Source organism: Neodiprion virginianus, chromosome 2 (genome assembly GCF_021901495.1).
Source record: "Neodiprion virginianus isolate iyNeoVirg1 chromosome 2, iyNeoVirg1.1, whole genome shotgun sequence".
Taxonomy (NCBI): Eukaryota; Metazoa; Arthropoda; class Insecta; order Hymenoptera; family Diprionidae; genus Neodiprion; species Neodiprion virginianus.
In genome coordinates this window covers 40,796,669-40,822,344 of record NC_060878.1, presented here as the reverse complement: position 1 = coordinate 40,822,344, position 25,676 = coordinate 40,796,669, and the positions used below count along the sequence as shown (strand labels likewise).

Below are 25,676 nucleotides of genomic sequence, written 5' to 3'. Positions count from 1 at the left end.
TAATTTATCGAGCGGATAAATTAAAATGAACGCAGAGCCGGCGGTCGGTTCGCTGCTGGCCGCGCGCTCGTCGAGAAAGAGGGCCTCGAAGGAGACTGGAAAAAGAGTGAGAGGGCCCGTGATTAGGGAGGAATGTTGATTAGATCCATCAGCTGGACGAGAGAGCGGTCTCCGACCCTTCCCGCTGCACCCCTCGCCCTCCAGGTCTCCCGCCCTGCGCCGCTTCTCAGCAGCCTTTCAAAAACTCCACGAAGGCTCCTCGAACCAAAGGACCTGGCCCGAGTTTCGTGGCTAGAACTCGCCCCAGACAGTGGCGCAAAGCTACGATCCATCTTTGGTGTTCCAAATTTTTTTTCCTACTCGATTTGTGGTTTCGTTGGAAGCTTTCGATCATTTCCGGCATCCATCGTGTGTGAAAGATACGCTCGTCGTGAGGTGTTCGCAAATCTCGCTGAAGAAAGCAGAACCAGAATTTCATCAAATCGCACTGTTCCATCTCTGCACGATTAAGCGACCGTTGTAAATTTCTCACCGAACATTCGTGTCGGTCAGTGAATGGCATGTGGCCCAGTGCTGCTCAGCTCAACGGACCGCTGCCGAGCTCCTTCCCAGTTTCGAATTCCTCTCGTGTTCGTGATATTTTCTTTGCTCTTTTCTCTGTCGATGATTGCAAGAAATCGATCACGGGGTTGCGGAAAGCTCGGGAGGCGCACGAAGCGAGAGAGAGAGAGAGAGAAAGAAAAAATAAACAGAATTATAGCGGCGAGGTTTGTTAACTGGAAATGATGGGCGTTTCGATTCGTAGATGGTGGTGCTCCGATGCCTTGTACCATCTGACATATAATACGTCGTCCTCTCGAAACTGCAGAGTATATGGTAGCGATTCTAGACTATGACGTCATCGCTCGAACGATACGCGTGTGAGTGTAGAGTCATTGTTCACGCGTTGCTGAAACTGGTTTCCATCGCGTTCTCTCGAACCTTTGGGCTCGATTTCCTGAATTATCGGACAAAGCGACGAGCGAGAAGGAAAGGGAGATGAGAGAGATGGAAGGAGTTTCTGTGCGCGCGTGTGTGAGTGTGCGTCGGAGAGAGGTAAATTACAGCCAGATAATTCCTCCTTCTCTGAAACAGACGCGATACTAATCTCTTGGCTGGAGGAGCCCAGACTCTTGGAAAAGGAATAAGTAGGAGAGTCGCAAAAGAAAAAGAATATGAAAGAAACAGAAACAGTCACAAATAAGAAAACGACAGTGTGTCCGTTTCGCATCAGTTTGTTGCTTCGTATAAGTAACTGTGAATCTGTTGTTTAATTCTGGGACCCAGTCTCCAGCGGTGCGGACCCACCACCATCACCATTACCATTCCCATTTCCATTTCCAGCCCTTACTGCGGTAGGCACCCGCAGTGTTCCGTCCAGTGGCGTAGGGCCGGATGGCCCCTCGGAAAAGACAGCGGAACAACGAATCTTACACAGAGAAACAAACAAATGTCTCTCGCGGTAGGAGTAATAAAAGGGAATGCAAAAGGCATATTTCAAAGTAGTTTCATAGCGCGCGTCAAGCGGTTGACAACGCTGCGACACTGGTGGGCGTAAAAAGTGGAAATAAAACTAACAAAGAGAGAGAGAGAAGGAATGGAGAAAAAAGCCAACAACCACCAGAAAAAGAGCGTCAAGACTCGTAAAGTTAGCGCGTCTTTTGTCTAATTGAGAGGCAACTCTCTCTCGCTAGGACGTCGAGAGGCAGGCGTCGTTATTGGTTGAACCAGCATCACCGCGGGGTCAGGGTAGGCCGCGAAGGGAGAGGAGATCGGCTCGAGAGGAGGGCGCCGATGGCTGGTCGGTGCGGAGCGGCGGTAGTAAGCGTCGTAAAAGCCCCCAGCAACACCCGTGCTACAAATCTGACTCTGGTTTTATTGACAAACAAAATCCTAGGATTCCATATTTATGGTACCGTGGACGAGGAGGAGCGGCGGGTGGGGGGGGGGGCTGCCGGAGAATCCGGGGGTTGCTACACTCCGTCGTAAATTTGTTCCCTTTATACAGGGACATAAATTCTTCCGGGGTTGGCGGACCGGCGGGTGGGGTCAGGTGTTTGCGGACCTCGTTAAGGGCTGAAGCCATCCGATCCTCAACCCTTCCGTGGCCCCTGGCGTGCGGTAAAAGAAGATTCTCGGGGCCCGAGACCCAAATCGCGGGACGCCACGCGCGCCACCCATCACGAGGCCCGGCCGTCCGAAACTCCGATCTCTAGGGGCGAAGGGAGGGGCAAACCTTACCGGTCGAGAACTGTCGGGTGTCGGGTTGTCGAGCGAGTTGACGTAACAGAAAGATAAAACGTTGACTTGAGGCAATGCTGCAATAAATCGTAAAAATGATCCTTTCGACTCCGACCGCCGCTCGGATTCATACGGGCGGAAAACACCGCGTCTTTTAATCCTCCCGCGATCCCGCCCGAAAATCTTGTCCAAGGTTGAGTTCAACCGCCTCTGCAGATCCATCGACTCGCCTTGACAATGTTGCGAGGCAGGGGCATAATCTGGACACTTCTCTCGTCCGCCGCGTTGCAGCAGCCGCCGCCACGCCGGTGGCAATAAATTAATTGCAGAGATTTACCGCATCTCAGTGGACGGTAAGCCAGTCGCACGACTAATGCTCCCGGCTAATTATATAATTGTATACCATTAAGGGGACCGATTAATTCATACCCACGGTAACGTTATGCAACTGGAAGTCGTTTCGGCGACCGGAATTATCCCGATTCGCTGGCAGTGGGAGAGTTCCGTTGCACCGTGGCTAGAGACGCTTAACGCGGTGCGTATATTACCCGCGATTAATTTATTACTCCAGTGTGACGTCTCGCGTGTGCCACCGGAAGTTGCGGCGCGGTCCCCGTTCAACGGAGAAACAAAGCTGCTCACCACGACGGACGCTTCGGAGCTGCAGGGATCGCTGTCCGGCGCGATCACGAATTTCGAGAGTTCCGGGGGCCCGCGTTGGTAATTGATCGAGGCTATTTGAGCCTAACTAGTCTCGATTAAACGCAGAGCACACACGGCCAACTCCCTCCTCGGAAATATGCTCTCGGCATATGAAGCGAGCGATCCTATGGATATAACAGACGAAAGGCGCACACGCTTCCAATACGAATTATCCACTCTTCTTCGACGCTCTTCGACGAGACCAGTCGCACTCCGCTCTGGTTCCAGGTTCCGCATGCGTCCGCGTCTCTTATACCTACCGGGTTCGAACACCCGTCAAAACCCATTACTTGCTCGCTTACTCGACCGACCGTCTGTATTATTTATTCCATCGATGTAGCACGGCTGATAGGGATATACCGTAAGCTCGATCACAAACCAGAGACCTCGGAGCGGTCAGCCCGTGGACAGAACCTTGAGAGTCGTCAATCCGGCCGCAATATTCAATGCCTATGACAGAATTACGTGCGCGGTATGTTGGTTCGGGCGATTACGTTCGCATCTTGTTTTTCTGTTTCACACTTGGACACGAATATGGTCGACGCGAATTGTCTTCGGGACGATTTTGTGAACGGTGGCACCGATCTGCGAGAAAATTAATCAGAGACCAAACTGCACGAAGACATCCGTTAGAAATTGTTGAAGATTATCGTGGTTACACTGACAGACATCCGGCAGTATCGTCATTCGTGTTTCTGATGGAGAACTGATGACCGATTTCAACGATTTGACGAGCTAATCAGAACTAGGATGACGTAACAAAGTTTGAGGAGAATATAAGGAGGGTGTGTCAAGGTCAAGGTTGGAAGTCATCGAGCCACTGCATAAATCAGGAGATAAGAACATTGTGATCCAAATAGTTGGTGAAACTATTAGCGACACATTCGATGACCGTGAGCTTGATTTCCAAAAGGATGTGCTTTATCATCGACCAGATGACGTGGAACTACGCGTTCCGATGTGAATTACCGCAATGTTTTGCAACGGATCACTTGTATGCTCGTTGGGTAAATCCTACTTTGAAGAAAAATGTGACCAGGTTAACAATGAGTTTGCATTGGCGCACTTTTTTGGCATGAACGCTTCACTTCGCAAACGAATTCGCGAAGTAGCAGATCACTCGAGGAGTTCTATCATGCTGTGAAACGCGTGAGTAAACATCTCATCTGGCGCTCATTTCTCTCTTTGCTGTCGAACTGCATCCGACGGCGGTTCGAGCGCAGCAGCAACAGCAACGACAGTGCACCAAGTCGTAGATATTGAGCATCGTACACGAGTTCGTTCGCTCTCCGAGCAGCTCGCTCGACATTGCTTTTAACAGTTTATCACTGCATCGACACAAGTCATCACGTACGTGGACCCCACCACTTAAAAAAACCGGCGGACCAACGTTTAGTAGGAAGTGACGTCACGTCAGATCGCCAGAGCCTCGGAGAGGAGAGGAGAGGAGAGGAGAGGAGAGAAGGTGGCTCCGCACGTTGGCGACGGTCGACGGTCGGCGAAGGGCGGCCAGGGGGCTGAGGGGTACGGCTATACTCGATGTATCCGTATGTACGACGTACCCACATACTCGTATGGCAAAAGCGTATGGTAATGGCATGGCTGGTGGAGGCAGGCAGGCAGGCAGGCAAGCCGGAGGCCTTGCTCGTTCGAAATACTCGAGCAATTACCGAAATACGTGACAAGACGACGCGACGTCTCGTGTCCGCGGAGAGGGTCTCTCTCTTCCTCTTTCTCTCTCTCTCTCTCTCTCTCTCTCTCAATATGGTACGTGTGCACCATGCGTACCTGATTACACCATAAAAAAATTCGATGCTAATGTTAGACAGTGCACGGATTTGCGCCGTACACTCTGCAATTCGTCAATGTTTTTTAATAAATAACACTTGTTCACGTGAAAATGTGAACGGTGCTTCACCGGAGGTGCGATCGTTGCCGATTGACGTCGCACGTTGCAAATCACTACGGAATTCCATCGACTTCGAGAGTTGAGAGCCAGTGCGTATAACTGCAGATTTTTTGCAACGTTAGTAATACTTGTACGAGGTGTCTCTGTCCGTTGGTGACAGTGAGTCGCAGCTTGCGCGCGATTCCGCACCCACGCGTCTCGCCCGCTGCACATTCGCGCCGCATTGACACCTTCGCTGCAATTGCACCCGACTCACCGTGGGTAGGTATAACATACTTGCGGTATCCACACCTTGGAGATAGCACCGAGAACTGCTGCAGGCTCCGGGCTGATCGTGTCTGGTTCTTAGCAGCAGCAGCAGCAGCAGCAGCAGAAGAGGTCTGGCCAGTGGGAAACCCGGCGACGGCCGATGCATTATTTATGTACCTCTCACTTACTGTAGGTAATAGCGCCTCTCATAGAATATCTCTAGATTCCTTCTCTGCTAATAGTTCCAGCCCATCTTCCCTCCTCCGGCTACCAAGCCTGTACTTTCCGCAGGCGATAACTTGATAGTTGTGATAATACCGCCGGGCTTGTAATTATCGTTGTATAATCATAGATTCGTTTTACATGTTTATTTTTGCTACAATATTAAGTATCGAAACACGCGTTTTGCAGGTTGTCCGCACAGCCGAACGGCTCTCCCGGATTTATCGGAAGTTTTCCTCCTGCTCGGTCTTGGAATATTTCTTTCTGTTTTTTTCTACTTTCTTTATGATCGTGCTTCTTTTTTTAAATTATAATTAATCCCGTCTCGTGCCTGCGCGTGCAGCCGTTAGCCGACTGAGAGGATTATAGTTTGTTTGAAAAATATTCTGCGAACGGGTAAACTCGGTGGGAAATGGATGGATAGAGCGATGGATGGATGGATAGAACCTGTTACAAGATATACTGTATAGTTAGCGAAGCCAGCGGAAGGTTACAGAGCCAACTTCGGTCAGTAGCAAGCGCCATCAACATATTCCTTCGGCTTCCATACACTCTCCCAGTAATATAAATTTTTCCAAGATTTTTCACGATAAAACAAAATGGCGGAATGAAAACGGGGAAAAACACGAACCGAGAAACGGATAAAACTCCAACGTCGCATAAACGTGCAAACGTAAAGATCCAACAGCACGCGGGAAATTCGATTCCCTGTCATTTATTATTTCGCCGTTTCTGCTGTGCAGGGTCGCTGAACGCTTGCTATTCATCTTGGTAGTTCTTATTCTCCTCCGCGCGTTTTCCCTACTTCTTCACTATCTCCGTTCTCATACCCGCGGCCCCGTCGTGCGGATCGTTTAAATATTTTAATATGTATTTATTATCGATCCGGTGTGCCGTTGCTAATCGTTCTGTTTTTCTTCCCTTGCAGAGGCCACCCTCCTCGTCGCTATCGTACCCCGGACCGGGCGGCAATGACGACGCACGCAGCCCCGGAAGTGGCGGCACTCCCGGACCCCTCAGCCAGCAGGCGCCCACAAGCCTGGACTCCTCTGACCCCGGTAAGTCAACAAACTCGAAATATCTCCAGCTCGGTAACCTAGATGGTCGCACTCTGCGGTATAGGTGGAAAGGTAGCTGTGGATAAACGGATGCTATGCCAACGACAAAAAAAATAATAATAAATCCATTCATTCGGCAATACCATATGGAATAATTGTCGAGGTCAGAGATATAGGCAAAGAGAAAGATTTACGGGTTCGTCCGTTGCTCGTCTCATGAGAAACAGCTCACGGGTTTGTAACGTATACGTTCGACGTTAAGGTTAACTAGTTAAGTATTCGGTGAATGTAATCGACTTAAGGTATTCACAGGGATTTTTGTGTTTCGTTGTCGCTTTTTTTTCTCTGTCTCTTTTCGTTTTCTTATTCCACTTTACTTTATTTTTTATTCTTTTGTTTTTATTTTATCCTTCATTCTTTCAATAAACTTCGCCGCACGAATTTGTATGCGTTGTAGTATAGTCCTTCTTGAATTACGGTTTAAAATTCCTCCTGTCGTCGTCGAGTCCAGCGCTGCACTGAGTGAGCCTGTAAGAGTGAGCGGAGATCCTTAAACTCTAGTTCGTTGCCTTCTACGCACGAGTCAAGTTTGACTCACAATTTTATTGTCGAACATCGTTCGAGCACTCGGCGAATTTTCTTTCACACAAGTAGACCAGATTGAGGCGTCTCGAAAATCGTCCACGTCGTCTCGCCGCTCGACCGATGGCTAAAAATACGTAAAACTAAACGATGAGATAAGAAAAGAGGAATAAAAGAAGAAGAAGAAAGAGAAGTAAAAAAATATCTGCGCGCGGAAGTCCCGAAACACTCGAGTGCTCGCTAATGATAATATCAAGCAATCAAACGAGTTGATGACAATCAGGCTGGGCCAAGACCCGCGAGCCTCGTTCACCCTTCAAACATTTTCAAACACGGACGATGGACAAGCACCGGGACCGATCCCGGCTAACGAGCCGTCGCCCATTGGCGTAGCGATGGAAGAAATCGCCCGATTCTGGTTCTCCGTAATTCCGGGGCATTAGCGAAGTCGGCTTCGCGATTTTCGAATCTCCTCCGGTGTCGTTTCGTCCTCTTGGGATCCCTCGAGCGTCGTTGAGAAATCGCGCCAATTTTCTTCGCCCCCTCATTTTCGCCTCTTACCGACTCGCGTACGTTGCGTCGACGACGAGGCGACGGGAACGGCGGCAGCTGCTGACGAGTCCAGAGCAGAGCTACTATGTAACAGGAAGTGGGCACTACCCACGTTGCGTCGTTAAACTAATTTCGCATTAAAGTGCGCGGGGTAATTAAGGTTTGACGATCCATTGTGAATGCTTGCGCACGCCGGGAGAGGCGGGAGGGAATCAGAGTGAAAGTAGAAGCACGTCGCGCCGTTGCAGAATATGCAGCGACGAGAGAGCGCGAGAGTTGGTTGGTACATTGCCGGATTCGTCGGGATGACGATCGGTCGGTCGTCGTCGTCGGACGTAAGAGAGCAAGTTCACGGGACCCTGTCTTGGGGATTCGTTAAACACGAATCACGCACACAAGCCGAGATCGCGTCGCGAAGATGTAGCCTGTAGAACGTGTTCGAATTCCCCGGGCTCCTGCAACATCAAACACGACGCTGATCAATGGCAAACTCGGCAGCGGTGAAGGCGGCGTCGATTACATCACGAAAATAAATAGCCCCGCAGAATATACGGGGGCCCCCGGCACAACGTTTATGCGTTTAATATTCCTAATATCCCGGAGAATTAATTGTCCGTGGGGGTGGATCAAAATAAACTTCACTTGATTAACGCTATTTTCACACTCGCATCGCCGCAGTGCTGGACTTGAGATACGGCCTCGATTTCTACCGTTGGTCGGCGTGAAATTTTGCACTCCTAAGAAATCTGATCAAAACTTTTCAAGATCGACGGCCTGAGATCGATCGTTTCTGTAATCGGTTTCAGACCTGATTGCAGCGTTCTAGCGAACGATTCGGAACGATACGGCAGGCTGAGTAAACAGCTCGGTAATTCACGTAAAAAACAAAAAAAAAAAAAAAGAAACAATATCTAGAGAAGCTTTTTTCGACTGATCGCGAGACTAATTGACTGCGTTGTGAAGTGTGAAGTCAGGGTGAGAACCGTTGCGATGTTGAAAGCATTACAATCTAATCAATTGATTCGCGGCTGGAGTCGTCGACTCGCTTAGCATGCCATTCTCTCGTCAGTTCAGAGTCGTAGTATCACCATTCGCGACGACTCCTCGAATACGCGGTGCGCAGGTTGCGAGCCTTGGTAAGAAAAAGAAAAAGAAAAAACTGGAAGAGCAGATAAACGAGCTCATTGCGAACGGCGCAGCAGCGGAGCGTCGGTAGAACACGCGACATGGGGAACACCTCGGTAGCTTATTATTTAGTCACCTAATGCTCGCGATGGTATCTCGAACTCGGGCTGTCACTGCCCAACCAGCCATTTGCTAGTCATTTCATTAGGCTCTCGTTTTTATTTTCCATTAATAGAACGGGCACCGTCGCTGCCTCCAATTTTCGGCAAACCTCCCCGCCGCGTTGCACGGTCCCACGTTCTCCTACGTGCGCACAGGTACACGCGTTACTGTTTACGTTCGGATAACATCTATGCTCGTTTCCCGGTTAACTTTGCGCCCCCTCGTTCAACGCGAACCGCGCCCCTCCGCCCTTCGTTCCTTTCTTACTTCCTCGTGCTCGCAATTACGCAGCGATTCGATTCACCCGGAATTCTGACAATTATCGAGGACCGGCGCCCCTCGGTCGCGCGGGGCCAAAGATCAGGATGATTCCTGGTAGCCGCGGAAGGGAGCCGAGATCCAAGTAACGAGGCTGACTCCTCTTTTCACCCGACTCCGGCTGCCCGCAGATCGTCTTATCTCGGCCGCTGCCTCTTTTTATTCACAGCTCTCTCGCCGCGGCGACTCCGCCACGCATAATGAGGGATTCGTGTCGCTCACGCTGGCCGAGGCCTTTGCTTTGTCTCCGCCTTTCCCTTTCCTCGTTCCGCCTCACCATCTACGATTTTTCATATCACGAAACTTTGATCCACCCCTGCATAGGCGCGAGAATAAACTTCGAACGAGTTTTCTCAGCTTTTACGGCGAGCCGAGGGGCGAACTCTTCAAAGCTCACCCCGATCGGGGATCGAGACAGGTGTTTAACGCCGTTGGAAACTTTCGGAAAGAATCGGCGGCACGGGTCGGGGTGATAAAATATCCTTCGGTTGAAGGAGTGGGTGGGGTTAGTAAACAGCGGATCGGAAACCCCGGGCTTCATTATAGGCTGTTGAAATCTATTTACACTATCGGATACTCGTCGATCACGCGATCTGTCGATCGATGAGGTGAATTAATATGCTAATGACGCATAACGAGCTATAAAATATTCTCCGCGCTTTCGGGTTAACCGATGTTAATCACGCCTCTGTATCTAGCCGTGAGTTATGACACCTCTTCTTGTGACTTGGGTTGCATTTTTTCCGAAGCTGAGAGCCCAGGTGTTTCATTCCTGACGTTCGAAATCACCGCGAATCCAACAGTTTGACGCAGAAGGCTTAGGAGAGATGAGACACGGTACGGGTTTTAAAAATTGTGGTGAAAAACACTTTCACCAAGGGACAAGATCGATTAAACCGGTCACGTGATGTATGCCAGTAATTACGCTCTACGACGAGCCGCAAATCTATTTTGTTGCGCCGTATATCATACCGCTAAATTCTCGTATTCCCGTTCGACGCTCATTCATTTTCAATCACGGCTATAAAGCAGGAGCGATAAATTGGCACGTCTTAATTACCGCGTCTCGAAACTGATTGAAGATCGTAAGGAATTTTATTTATACATGGATTCGTAACCGAGCAGCGGTAGAGAAATATCTCAATTACAGGTACATCGTGGATCAGCGCCGGCTCTTACAGCAGTTTAATTTACAACTTTCCATCCATGCGGCCGATCCATGCATACGTTGGTTTACGCGCGGTCTAATACGCTCACGCATAGGCGAGACCTATCGAGAAATTGAATTTTAATAGGACCAATAAAAAGATAAGCGCGGACAGATGTGACGCGAGGCGCCTCGCGCGCAGCTCCGGGCTTGAATTATTTGGATTAAAGAATATCATCGCCACATGCTCGTAGTATGTCACTTACACGTACGCAGCAACGGACGACGGAGCAGAGGGTATCTGAATGACCAAAGCGACAGTTGTATCAGTCACATTAACTAGTGACCCGCGGCCACTTGTCAATCCCAGTAATGACAAACTGCCAGTTAAACTAAAGAGTCCCTGCAGCTCTCAGTCAGCCATACGATCACGCCTATACGTGCAGCAATGACTAATGAGCAATGCGATGAGTAACGAATATAATGTAAACCAACACGCACTCGTGTCGTAAACTATACCGCCAGCCACCCCGCCGCGCGAACAACCCCCGCCAATGTCGCCTTCCCTCGAAATCTCAATTCCCATTAAACATTCGCCGCATTTTTTTTTTGTTTTTATCCATTATACCTAACCTGATTACACCGATTGCCGCACTATTTCATGTTGCACGTTGTCAGGTTGACGATAGTTTTGTGGAATCTCTGGGGATTTCAAAACCTTTTAGTCGACATCGCGGGTTGGTAAAGTTGGTAAGGTCAGTTCCCAAAGAAATATAGTCACCTTTGTCGCACCTGTAGATGTATTTGTAATTGAGCTTTATAGCTTTGAGAAGAATACACCGACGATTGGATTCTGGTGATGTTTGAGAACGCATGCGGAACCATGCGGCCCATTGTTAATACGAACACTTTACAGAGTTCAAACTGTCTTATTGGCCATTGGTTTAATTAGATTTCTGAAAACACTTTGGACTATGTTCGAAATTTATACGTCAGTCTTCGACAAAAAACGGAATCCTAAATCCCCACAGTGACCGTTATTAGAACGAAATTGCCATAACGGGAGCTGAACGTCCAGTAGAAGACGTTGGATAATAAGTTCTGTTATGAAATCTTGTGGTCACTGGATGACGGATCTCGGTAGTAACAAATCATTCGAGCGCGTGAACGTTGAGATTAAGATCGACCAGACATACGGGTACAAATCACCTCGGGTCACAAAGCGAGAAAATGAGTTTCGAGCAGCGTTGACATTAGCATACAATGCGGCACAGTGTCGGATGCTGGAGGTTCCATGCATTAAGTTTGGGAAGGATGATACGTTGGCGAAAAGGTTCGATTCGAGAGAAGGATCGCGTGTGAAACAGTGCGAATTGTCGGTGATTTATCTCGCGAGGAGAAAATTGGACTGCGCAGCGGGTTGAGAACCACTGGCTGACAGCTGTTTCAAGCCCATCCGATAACCTAAACTTGACTTGGCGGCGCCCCGCGTGCGGTTAGTTTGCATATGTGCGCGCATAGACGTACACATATATGTGTACTATACGGATTCGTCGAGCGGTGTTTATAATTTTTAACCGTCTATGCGTAAATAACGCGGGCGCAGGTCGGCGCATCCTCTTTGATTGTCTTCTTGGAAGCGAGGAGATTTTTCCCGGCCATGAGATAAACGGGTGAATTGCTTTCAAGTCCGTTGATCTTGGAATTGGAATGATGCTGACGCTACTGCTGCTGCTGCTGCCGTTGTTAAAAGTGCGTGGAAAGTGTTAATCACCCCTGATACATCGATCTGCGATAATTAAAGAGTACAACACGTTTTAGAGGAGATAAATCTCCGTTAGAGAACTCCGCGTATTGGTACGCTATCGTAAATTCTCTCCACGCATTACCATCTCGTGCACTCATCTACACCCATATGGGTACATGTAGGTATAATACGTACGCTTGAGCGCAACCCACGCCTTGACTGTTATCGGATTCCCATCACGAATTCATTCATCTCTCGGTTAATTAATTTATCGGTTATATCAATCCAGTTCCTCGTTATAACCTACAGCCAGCGATCACCACCTTTCGTATTCCTCATTCTCAGAACAATTTCAACGCTGTGGTTAAGCTCATTTCTCGGTCAAAGGAAAACAAATAGTGCACACAAATACCTACTAGTGGCGAGTAGAAGCAGTAGCAGAAATCAAATTCAGTAGAGTCCGAAAGCGGAGACTCGCGTACATTCTTGTTGAGGTTAACACGAACTCGTGACGCAGACTGTGATCATTTTTTATTTTTTTTTTTTCCCAACAAAGTTCACAAGGTACACGTTGAATCGAATCGTACGACAGCGAAATCAAGGCGCACCGCGTCCGTCGGAGATGCAAAAAGCCGATAGAAACCGCGCTTGCGGAGTAGGTTTTAACAGTACGCTGGATCTTGAGGGGGGCAAAACGACTTCACAGTTGTAACGTGCAGCCTCGTTACCAGTGCGTCCTGAGGAGCAATCAAAGAACGTACGGTGCCCGGTTAAGAGCATGCGGAAGACTCGCTGAGCGAAAGAAGACATGTTTTGCTCGTTGTACCATCTGTCGATGTGCTCGTCCAAGCAGCAACCTCGTCAATATACGGTTCATGAATATGCATGGGAGGACGGACTGCTGATCTTATCCCCGAGCATCCGTCCTCCGGTACCTTATTAAATTTGTTGACCTTTTTTTTTTTATTCGTGGAGAGGAAAGTCCGAGAAAATCTTTCAGGCTCGAAATCGATGGTGACAGCCACTCGCCTTTTGACAGACAGTCTCTGACCCGGCCGTAAATTCTATATTATCGGGATAACGAGCCGGCTACAAAGTGGCGGAATCGGTCCGACGAAGCGCGCAGAGGAAATCCGGCGCGTAGCTCCGATCTCCTTATCGTCTGGGGCAAAGGTGGTTACAGTTTTTACGATATGTTGCGTCTGTCGTGTGACCGTGGGAGGCGAGTTTTGGTCGTGCGGGGTTGAGGCAGGTCAGCGACTTGGGCGAAGAGATTAAACGTGCTCGTCAATCGTTGCTCCGCCGCATATGACGCTCTTCGCTCGAGCCCAAATTTTTTACACTCCCTCCGGCGTAATCTGCGATGGGAAATCGAGATGACGTCGGGTGGTTAGCGGCGCGAGGAGAACGGAAGCGTCAGATACTGAGAGAGAAATAGGGGGCAGGGAGCGGAGTAGAATTAGCTAATGGCGCGCGATGAATCCGTAATGGGTTTGCGCTGTTCACGGGCCGCGTTGGGATTTCAACGACTGGGTCCACGCCGCTCTGCGTCCCCGTTCCTGCCCCCCTTCCGCGGCCCCCTCGCGCCTGAACGCGGCAGAAAAGACGAGGTAAGAAGCGGCGTCGGGGTGTGTAATACCCCAAGGAATGCGTAGATGGGAGTATAGATAAACCGAGGGGTAGAAATATGTGGGTACCTTCCTCTCCACGGCGGCGGCGGCGGCGGCGGCAAAGGGGTGCCGAGATCGGCGTCGCGCCCTCTGAGGGAGGGTCGCGGAGCTCGAGTGGCGCGAACTGTGAACGGTGAATCGGTGCGGAAAAGCCAAAAGACTTGGAACTTTACTTCCATCCTCGGTGCAGGCGGGAGTTAATGGAAACGTAATCTTGAGATTACTCGGGAACGTTTCTGTCCCGCTTTTTCCCTGCAGGAGGCGACGCCACGTCGTGTTCGGAGCGAGAACGAGAAAGAGAGGGAAAGAAAGCATCTCTCTTTGAAGGTTAAACACGGCGTTGGCTTCTCTCCAGCCTTTGTGTGTTATTTCGTTCGCATCATTCCGTCATAATTCTGCAAATTCGCGAAGGTAAATCTGCCTTTATTCCCTGCTATATTTTTGTCCCCCTCATTCAGCCCTGCCTTCTTTCTCCGTCTCTCGTTTTCCATCCACTTCCCCCGACTCAAAGTTCGAGAATAAAATTGAGCGAAACGACGCCGATGCCGGTAGTCTGTAGGGTGTCGGCGGTGTTGCGATGGAGGGAGGATATGCAGTCGTCCGGAATAAACGAGGAGACCCGAAGTTGTCGGTCGAAGTTCAGCTCGGGGGCTTGGAATGAGTTTGCGTCCCGGTGTTGATGAAACTTTGCCGTGACGAGCGAGCGAGCGAGCGAGCGAACGAACGAACGCCGTCTCCTCTCTCACTCTCTCTTTTTCTCTTTCTCTCTTTGCTCAACTTTGAGCCCCAGGTCGCCGAGCAAGCCGTGTCACGCATCCTGCAGCGCCACCCCGAAGAGCGCGGAGCACTTCGCTCCGTCTCCCTCGAGCCGGGCAAAATGTGAAAAAGCGCATTCCCCGATTTCCGCACGAGCCGGGCATCTTCTTTCGCTCATCACAGCGGCGCAGAACTGAAGCTGTGCAGTTTAACTGCGGACGGTCCTTCGGTGCAATAAAACTCCAAGGTAATTGACGTGGGTCGGTGTCATGGCGCAGGTTGCAGAGGGCAGGCAAAGACCACACAGGAACGGACATCAAGTGCCGAGGGATAAAAGACACATCACCTAGCAAGTTGCGGTAATACGGAGCTCCGCGGGCCGCGCTTTACGTACATGAAAACGACAAGGGGGGAATATTTTTGCGTGCCACTCGCTCTCTCTCTCTCTCTCTTTCTCTCTCTCTCTCTCTCCCTCTCTCTCTATCTATCTCTATCTCTCTCCTATACGGGCTAAATATAGACCGTGACTCAGGAGACGACGACGAGACGTTCGTACGTCGAGAGAGCCTGGTGCACAAAAATACGCGTTCTTCGTCGCGTATACGAGACCAAGAAGCTTACGCTTCGGCGACGGCGTCGCACTGAGGGCCCCTTGACCGAAAGACGCTGCGGATTACACGCGACCGTGTAATTCCCTCCCCCCCCCTCCCGCAACCTCGACGAGGGTCGTCGACTTTGAAACAGCGTCAAATAACCGATCGACGGAATCTCGAGTCATCAGCCGCGGCCTAGATTGTAATTCCAGTGGCAAAAATTTTCCGGTATTATCAGAAGGAACCTGAAACGTGGGTTAGACGGTTTGTCCAAGAGCTCGAGGGCACGAAGGAGAAATACGGTCGTGTTTTTCCTGCGTCTTAAAAAAATTTTTTTTTCCCTCCCCGTTTCTTCTTCCTCTCTTTTCGTTACGTTTTACTTCTGAACGGGCTTCATTCTTGGTTTACAAGCATGTGGTCTACAAAGAGGTTACCACGTTGTTAAAATAACCGCAGCCAACCTAACGCGTGCAGCGTGCACGTGTAGAGGAGTCCCACAACGGGCACATACGCAACTTCGGGAGGCCGAAAACGAACCGGGATTTTCAAGCCCAGCCTGGCATCCTGCGCCGAGACAGGCGGCCTGCATCTTTATACTTTGTGGCATTGCGAGAGTGGTGGTCAACCAGACCTTCGAGTAGCACCACTCCACTCTCATCTCGTATTCCGTGCTTGAATGTTGCATACGTTGGGGCACAACCGTCTGTTTCACATGCAATCGCGAACTTCGAACGAGCGTTCAATCCTCCAAAACTGCGAAAAGTTAGGCTGAAGTTCAGCCGTGAAAGTCTTGTGATCCAAGGATCCTCCGAATGAGCATCCCCGACGGGACATCATCACTGTTATAGTCGTTGGAAAGAAGCTTTTCGGAAAACCGCCAAGTACGCCGTAAAATTGAATTGCGGCGCGGTCGCTCGTTCCGTTTGACATGTGACTGCCAAGAAGGAGTAGCAGGTTGACACCGCGTCTCGGTTTCGCAGAGTTTCATATAGGCGTGGTGCAGAGCCGTGACGCGTTGTCCCGTTACTCCCGAGTTAACACTTACACTGCGAAACGTTTCTCCCTTCGTCGCTCTCCCCCAACCTCTCTTTCTCTCTCTCTTTCTTTACGGGTATCAAAATTCCGGGCAATTAGGAATTACGTACACGCACGCGGACGTTTTTAATATTGCCCCGCGTATATCGACGGACACGAATCCCGGGCGAGAAAATTGACCAATTAGACCTATGCATGCACGGCAGGTCGCGTAAGCCAAGTTTGCGCGATAAAGCGACATACTGCTCGCGCACCTAGCCACGCTGGTTTCCTGCTCCAGCAGCGGGGCCCTCCTCGAGCCGTGGGCCTGATTTTTAACTCAGCCTAATTGTCATCGAGACGAGGATGACGGGGACGGAGAAAAAGGAGGAGTCGGTCGACCCTTTCCATCACCTCGTGTATCGCCTTCATTACGCCTCATTCAGTGGGCGACCAGGCCTTCCTCAACGCGTGGACTCCTTTGTCAGCGTCGAGGCTACCTGGCCAGCCGTGGACTCGAACTGGACGGTAGTGCCGGAGGTTGGAAGGCATTGCTACAATGCTCGTAATTACACCGAATGTGGGTAAGTAAGAGTCCGCTTCATAACGGACGTGGCTGTACGGAGATTTTCGAGCGATTCGCCCCGCGATCAGCGATGGTGAAAGGGGGGAAAAGTGACCGTGGAAAAGGGGCTTGTGGAGTTAATTTATATCGGAGCCTGCAGTCAATATCTGCAGGAAGAGGAGAAGGTGGGGGGGAGGGGCCTATCGATTACGCAAAAGTTATTACACGGCGAAGGAGTTGGGGTGGGATCTCGACCCGAGCATGTCCTCGTAACGGAGGTGACTTTGGCAGAGCTCGCGGAGTGCGCCTCTCGAGAGAAAGCGATGGCCGGAGAGGGGGAGGGGGATGAAATGGCTCTAAATTCGGTAATAATGAAACCCAGCGATGTGTATGATTGAAAACGTGGGGACGACGCCGAATAGCTAACCGAATACTAGGGGCGCTCGGCGCCGTGACGCTCGAAGCATACTATTACGCGCTGTTAGGCGATTTCAAATCTTCGCTCAGAATTTACTCTTTTATTCCTCGCACTCGGTACGCGTCTGCGTTTCTGTTTACACCGAAAGGACCGGCGGTGGGATGCGCGATGCGTCCGTCGTCCGTAATAACCGGATCGAGAGAACTCGGTTGAGAATTTCAATGCGCGAGTTGAACGGAAACGGTAAAGACGCGATCCTTTGATCGTTCGGACAAAGTGTAGCTGGTTCGGTTGTTCGCGTTCAACTTTGCGCGTCTGCGATGAATACGGGAGCGGCTCAGCATCCGTTAATTGTTTGTCCCTTGAGTCGTTCAAAGTCAGTCCGCTCTTCACGGGACGTGATAATTGTTGGAATAAGGTCACTTGGCTCCCCCGGGCCTCCCAGGTAAGCCACCATTTTATCGTCGGTCTGGCGTTGTTGTCGGTAGGTACTGGAGGAAAGCTCGTATTATCCAATAGAGCCTTCCTCGCGCACCGGCCGCCGAGTGATAGATCATTCGGCGTGACATCCAGTGCGCAATGTCTCGTCGAGGTACGAACCAACAATGAACCAATATATTTATTTATAGGCGGATTACCGGTAATCCGTTCATCGCTCAAAATATACCGATCCATTACAGCAATGATGGGCACTCGTGTCTTCGAAGGTACGTACACGGACCGTGCGTGTTCCGGATCAGACTTACTTTCGGGCCCTCGTTGGCATTTTTTGGGCTCCGAGATAAGTGCAACGGCCTGGCCTACTTATCGTTCTTGGCTTCAAGCGTTGACGCTGCGACGACACTTTCCTCCCCTGCTAGATCTTTCTCGTCTCGTTATCTGTATCTAGACCTAATATCTACCGCGGCACAGTCATTATCAACTCCTATGCAGAATCGAAGAAGAAGTTTTACCCGATCGCCCCCCCCAACAAAAAGGCTCGGCTAGTTATTGATGAGGTGTCAAAGCCCTGCGATCAGGATTTATGGCAATCGTTGATAAACACTTTCTTTGATATCGTTTTCGAAATTTCCGCTCGTTGTCTATAAACAATTAAACCGAGAACTTTTTGCGCCCCGTTTCCACGGGAGAATAATATTGTTTCCTCAAGGTTGCCTCGCCTCGATGCCATTTCCCCTGACTTTTTACACGCGGTGTACCAATCCGTCACACGCGTACGGTACGATCTACGCCCTGCCGGAGTTTGGACGAAATCTGCAATACAATCAAACGGCGGCATCACGTATTGCGATGGGGAATGAAAAGAGAACGGGACCAGTATCGCCCTGTTGCCGATGGTTCATTCGCTGCACGCATCAGCGCGCTCTTTAAAACGACCTGTTTTTTTTTTGTCCTTTCTTTCATTCTTTCGCTCTTTTCCTTTACGAATAGTATATATATATATATATATATATATATATATATCGACGATGAATAGATGAATGGGGTTGAAGAGAGACAACTGGGGGGACGCAACTGCAGCGCAGCGTTGCGCTCTTGCATTGTGTCATTTCTGCATTCATCCCTGATTTTGCGGTCGGCTTGCGTAGCAAATATACAAAACGCCGAGTCCCTCCTGCGGAACCCCGACGTATCTCGAGGGGTTGAGAAAAAAAGGAAGAAAATAGGAAGAAAAAAGAAACAAACGAACCCGTCGAAAACTACAACGCAGAATCGTTCTGTGCCGCAGTACTTTCAACCCTCCGCCGCGCCTCGACACTGCGTGAGAATTTCGTATCTGTTGCTTCGGGTAATACCATCGCCTCGGCTTTACGACGAAAGAAGGATTCTCGTGAGCTTGTAAAATCACTGACGAGAAAAACTTTGTTCCGCTGAAATTACCCCCTCCGCACGATCTGCTCCCGCGTTAACAAATCTATTTTTATTTTGTGTTTCAGGTGAGTTTGACAAATACAACAGCCCTCACCAGCATCGCATTGACTTCAGTAATCGTAAGTGGGAAAACTAGTGATTTATACCTCATGCATGTAGCGCGAAGGGCGGCTGCGTGCAGCGCACGAGATTATTCGACACTGCAGGTCGCGATGGCGGGAAGAGGGGTCGTGGGTAAATAAAAAGATTGCTGACAATGAGCACCGAGGAGACCCCACTCGTAACAATGACAGACAGACACACTGCCGAGGCATACGGAGTACCGTTTACTTAGTTACGAATAATGCAATCATATATATTCCCTCGAGTGTTATCCGTTAAGTGCAGAGCACCGGAGCCTTTCGCATCAATGACACTGTTTGTTGTCGCGTCAAACGAGGCGATCTTCAAGTGGATTTCGGCTGGTTAACCACGTTGTGAAAACAAACTGCAGGGAGGAAGCGCCGCGTTCCGTCGCAGGATCACGGGATCCTCGAACGCGGGCCGGAGGCCCGACCGCCAAACTGCATGCGATGATCGGTGCTCCAGGGGCCGGGAGTATCTCGTTCAATCAGCGGGGCCTGATTGGGACCATTGAACGATTTGAGGGCCTGCATGGGCGGCTGGTAGGTGCGTCGGTTGGCTCGGTTGACTACAAAAAGTTCCGAGATAGGTTGGAATTTCTGTTGCTTTCGGATTCGGTCGAGCCTGGTTGTCCAGATTCTCTCGCGTCTCCCCTCGCCGCGGCACTTTCAACCAGATAAGTGCACCAGTCGCTTCTTTCGACGAAATTTTCTACACCGTAGGTGGACGCTCGGTGTATATACGTACGACTACCTGCGCGTGTGTAAGCTTTCTCACGGTGAAACGGCCGGCTCGGTTCTCCGCTCCGAATCGTACGACGCCGACGTCATGCGTACATACCGAAGTATCCTGCACACCGAGGTATTTTCAACTAGTTTTGAAAGCAAGCGGAACGTGAAAGAGTCCATGCAGCGAAATATCAACATTCCGCGAAGCCTGCAGTCGTGCAGCAAGCTTGTTGCTGCAGTCTTGACCGAGATCCGCTGTATTTATGTACACTGTGAGACCGTTTTAGTACGACTATAATCCCTGAAAAGTTTACGGGTGTATGAGAAACACCGAGGTGTTTCATTACCGTCTGGTGGTGAGATCAAATTTTCTCATCCATTAAAACGGCATCTACGTTACGCGTATACACATATATGTATAATTACGTGGAAAAATCGGGGAATTTCTCGTTCAAACCTCTAGTCGCCGCTTACTTTGACTCGCGGGCGAGATATTTCCCGCAACTCGAACGGTTGCGGACGTAACGATATAGATACGTGGGCGTTCAACATGCACAGGGAGACGCGGAAATCCGGTTAAGAATTAGATTTTTGTATTCGCGGTACCTCTTTAACTCGATTTTCCCCACTCGCGCGCTCTCTGGCCTCATTGAACGGGAACCCCGGGCTGGTTCGGCGGGGCGATAAGAATGAAATACCCTGGCACAATGAAGGTGTCGTTGCAGGAAATTATACAGCAGTTAGAAGAGCCTTCTCGCTCTGAGCAATTGTCTCTTAGCTGGAGCCATTGTCTCATACCCTACCCGGAGGGCCCAGAGAACCGCTTGTCTGACACGGCGGCGCACAATGAGAGATCTAATCGTGGGTGAAGTACTTAATATCTTAAGGTGGTCGGGTTGTAGTTGCCGGGGCCGAGGAAACGGGAGCGCGACGCCGGTGGTTTCGACGTCCCCGTCCTCGTTGTCACCAACGCCATCCTTCCATCTGATAAGGAGACGCGCCTGCTCCTCGCTTGACAGACGCCCTTCACCCCCCGCGATACCCCAAGACGTCAAAATATTAGTCAACGTCTGGCATATTACGCACACCCAATTTGCGGCCCCTCGCCGCCCGGAGGAATCCTCGAAACTCCCCCTCACGCAGTCTGGCTCCAAAGATCGCGACAATTTCACACCGAATGATACGAAATATCTGAGAGGAGGGATTCTTTCGCGTAGGTATCTCGATCTGCCGACCTTCCGGAAAGGTTGCGAGCAGGGCGAACCTGGATACGAAGTAAAGTCACACGCGTCGTTCGCTCGATACCGAGTTCGCCGTTCTCCGTTGGACCTTCTCGGCACGTAGCTTCGAGCAGAACTCGGTGTGGGTGAGATTTGACGCTGCACCTGCCGCAGCTCGGTAAATGGATCCTTTGTCTTCGGTTTGGCTGGCCTTTAGAAAGGAGCCGACAGTCGTCTGCGGAGGAGTGCTCTGTACTCGAATCGAAACGGTACCTATAATAACGCGAGGACGCTGCGTATTCCTGGATGATGAATCGACAGAAAACTCATGCAGCGTCTGCTCGTGTGTCTGAAACTGATGAACTCCTCGCTGGCATGGAAACTTGGATAGTAAAAAGAATTCAAGATTCGCGAAAGGGTCTCCCGCGCGCGGGTTTCGGGGTCGGGATGAAATGGAACGGCTGTTTCGGGAGCATAACTATTTGTACCGCAGTATCATAATCGTAACGTCAGCTCGCGGAGCTGTGTTCGTCCCAATATATATGTAAAGAAGAGTCGCGTATGAAAATGGTTTCGGCGCGAGGTTCGGGGATGTACCCGGGCCCCTTTCGCTCCGGTTCGTCCACCGCTCCGTTTGTCGACCGTGTATGCAAAGTTCACTTGGCTTCTCTTTCGCCGAGCGATATTTGCAATTCAACGCGTATCTCCCGCGAAAGATCCTGCCGCGCGAGGAGCGTGTGAGAGCGATGCGTATGAGGGCGTCGAGAAGAGGGGGGGAGGAATATAATGAATAATAATCAGGCGTAATGCGGCCCCCCGCAGTCCGCGGTTCGAAAAGTCCGTTCTATTACGTGTCAAATATCAGGGGCAGGGCCACTTTATAATTTTTACCTACTTATTTTTCTCCCCCCTCTCATTCTCGACTCCATCTCTCTCTGTTTTTTTTTTAATATTCGCACCGAAGGTGGTCTCGAGACACCCTGCACCGCGAGGTATGAAATTGAAGCTTAAATATTGTATGGAGTGGATGATGCGGGATCACCGTGACGCCTCGAGTTGTGCGGCGAGGAGGCCGGGGGTGCAAGCTCGCGTGCATCTCAAGTATAAACCATCGTTACCCGGGAGGCGGGGGCGGCGGAAAGAAAGGCCATATTGCCATTTCGCGAGATCATTCCCTCTTACAATGCAATCTTAACTTTATTAACTGCTTTGCAGGGGATCAAACCCGCTCCGGGGGTTCGTTTTGCCTTTCGACCCCATTACGCGATTCCGCGAGAGTCGAATGCAGATCTTGCGCATCCTGGCTGTTCCTCATTTTCATTCGCCGGATCGCTCCTTATATGCGGCGAGGTGTAATCCGTACACAAACGCTCTCCGGCACGCTGCAGCCAGAAACGAGAGTCGAGAAAGCTCGGTGCGCCCACGCTTTCTTTTCAGAACCAAAGACATCGCATTTCTTATTTTTTCTTTTCTTCTTCTCTTTCCTTTTTCCTCTTTCTCCTCGCTCTCCCGCTTCAGCTCTCTTTAGGAATTCATTGGGTTTGTTTACACAGATGCCACGAAGTAATTTCTTTATTTTCCTCTCGTGGGAGAGGGTCTTCGCCGTCCTTGTTCCTCGCCCTCCGCCGCCCTTCTCTCGGCACGGTCTTCTCTATCCTTCGGCATTTCTCGCACTGCCATTTGTTTTTATCAGCGAGTCCCCGCGGGGATGGGGAGCCGACGCTGCTGTCGCATCAGGGCTTTTCCACAAGCCTTCCCATCCGATCCTTGGGGAAGCTGCGATCGCGAGGGAAGACACGCTGCGTGCTCGCTAAAGGCGGAGAGAAATGAAAAAAAAAAAAAATACCGTGAAAGGTAGAGAAAAAAAAATACCTATATATATATGTATTAGAGCCAACTTGTCTACCTGTACGAAACACCCTGAAGTCGAGGCACGCGCACCCCCGCATTTCACATTTATTATTTACTCCACTCTGCTTGCACCTCTCTTAGAGTAAAGAGTTTTTTCTCCGCCTCCGTGATCTGCGCACCTAAAACACAGCTGAGTTCACTGTTCAATTTTCAACGTTTGTACAAAAAAGTTCGAGTGTAGTGAGTAGCCTGAAAAGAAAAAATAAAATTTGTACAGTATACACGACTGATCAAATTTTTTGAAATTAATTACCAGGCAGGTATCTCAAAGCTTCTGGGTCTCGAAGAAGAGTTTTAATTTAAAAATGAGAACAAAATCCGCGATTGTCATTCCGCACTCCTTGATACATCTGCATGCGGAAGAGAGTTTCGAAAAACAGCCATCAATCCCTTGGCATTTCGATTCGGCTCTGCAGACAATAAGGTTCGCCAAAGGCACATCACCTTCGCAACGAGGTCGGAAGTGTGAAACCGTGTTCAAACGCGAAGCCGCAAGGAAGGGAAGAGTAAAATCCCTCGTCTTGCAGGGTCGATGTAACTTGATTTTCACTTTCATGCAGCACGATCGCATTCCGCGGAGCGTCTGAAGACGGGAGCTTCCACCCATCTTTCCGCCTACCCTTGCCGTTAACGATCTCCACCTCCGTACAACCTGCGCGTGAATAGTGTCGTGTCATTCCTGGTTGACCGGACGCTCGGTGGGCGATGAGAGTGACTTCGGACCCGCGGGAGTCGAAGGAGGATGACCGAGTAAGAAGACCGGGCGCGGTGGAAACGCCGGCATCTACGACGTTGGTAATGAGGCGGGCGGGCGGCGCCCTCGTCGCATCGCGTGCGAACCTTTGTTTCGAGGATTCTGGTTGCGTGTCAGCTGACCACGTGGTGACTCCCTTTAATTTCGAGGAAGACGGACACGCACATCTGCGGCCGCCGCCGTTTCTCCCCGTTCTGCAGTCCGACGTTCGCCACAAAACGCGGACCCAGGACCGCCCTGGAACAACCTTTACGACGTGTTATAATTACAGGCTTTCTCTCTCTCTCTCTCTCTCTCTCTTTCTCTCTCTCTCTCACTCACTCTCTCTCTCTCTCTCTCTCTCTCCTTCTCTCGCTCGACCTCCGAAAGCGACGCCTGTCTACCAACGCGAAATGAACTATGATCATCTCCTCTCCGACACCCATCGACATCGACTAATCGATCAATCGACTTCTAGCTCTTATCTCGCAACCATTGGTTCATCGTACGCATACTCGTATGTCTACATGGCCCTTGCAATTGCCTCACCTTCCATCCAACGCCAACGTCGGATTAAGCTCGAACGGATAGATTCAAATCACTTCGGGCAACGGTAACTGCTTTTCTAAGCACGATTCGACTTGGCCGCTTATTTCTCGCCTGTGTCCACTCCGTGATTGGTCTCTTTTTTTAGAGGTGTAAAATATTCCGAGAAGCATCTTGATATTGGATGACTCTTAAATTCTACCACTTATTACACATGCGGTACGATGTACGTTTGTGATATATCTTCTTCCGGGTAACCTCAAAGTCATACTTCGGTATGAAAAATTTCACAACCCTGAGCCAGAGTTCTGAGTTAGGAACCGGAATTACATTCACACTCTTCCTTCACCGTGCCCCTAAATTTGACAACTGGGAATTAAAGCTCGGAATTTCGTCTCTCCTGAACCTGGAGACCTGGAGAAAAGCGTTTCTGGTCTAATACGAAGGCAGGGAGCGCTCAGGTCCATTAAGAAGCCCCGAGGGCGCGGAGAGAGAGAGAGCTAAAGCAAGAGGGAAATATGGCCCGAGCGAGAAAGGAGAGACCGAGGGCGGCTCTCTATCTACGAAAGTGTCACCGGTGATGAATAGTTCGCATGAACAAAAAGAATGCCAACCGCCTCTGACCCAACCAACTCGAGCATTCGGGCCCCGCGCCCCCGTTCTCCGCCCTCGTCCAGGAGCCGCACCGCGAGGCGTCACCCCTCGACTCCGCTAAGACGATACCATCTTAATTAAAAGTTGCCAATTCATTTCGCGAGGCATTTCCACCCCGTGAACCTGCAGGAACACTCCCGAGTAACGGGGAGGATACGGTTATTCTTTTGTTTTACAAAACCTCTCCGCAGGGGAGCGAGAGAAGCGGAATAGAAAAGAAAAATCCAAAAATAAAAAAACGAAGAGCCGGAGGAAGGAAGAAGGGAGAAAAGCGCGCAGATAATAAGAGCGTCGTCTGAGATGAAATTAAATAGAAGTCGACGGTGGTTCGCGTCGTTTGCGTCACCCACTTCCGCGGCCGGGGTCTGGAAGGTACTTTTAATTTATCGCTTCGAGCAGCCAGCCGCCGTTCCTCGGAGACGAGGGGCTGCCGCACGGACGAAGGACCGCCGTCTCCCGAGATGTCGAAGGATAAAATACGCGGTGCGGTACGTTTCGCATCTCGAATGGAGCCCGGGTATAATAAGCAGGGTTGGTCTCTCAGTGGTGCCGGCCGGTGAAACTTGCTGCAGCGTACCCGGCGTATATATTAGCAGTAGACAGCCTCAAATTGCTTCATTAGCCTGGAGATATTTTATACAAATTGGAAGAGTAAATTACGCCCAGGAACGGGTGAAAAATTCATAATTAGAATAGGTAACAGTACGCTGCCGTAAGAGGAGGAATCGTGACGCGGGCGAAGGGGGCGAGCAGAGCTATTTGTTAATTATTCACGGTTATCGTCCGAACCTCCGTCAGGACTAGGAACTTGGACCACCGA

The 25,676-nt window shown here is 50.3% G+C and overlaps 1 protein-coding gene across 5 annotated transcripts in view; it reads left to right on the top strand.

Moving 5' to 3' along the window:
- LOC124297419 (homeobox protein homothorax) overlaps positions 1 to 25,676 on the top strand; it is a 284,954-nt gene that overhangs the window by 98,519 nt on the left and 160,759 nt on the right. For all 5 annotated transcript variants that reach the window (XM_046748425.1, XM_046748424.1, XM_046748423.1 and 2 more), the window contains one exon: positions 6,291 to 6,420. In XM_046748425.1, the coding sequence (XP_046604381.1) occupies positions 6,291 to 6,420 (130 nt within the window). The remainder of the gene's footprint in view (positions 1 to 6,290; positions 6,421 to 25,676) is intronic.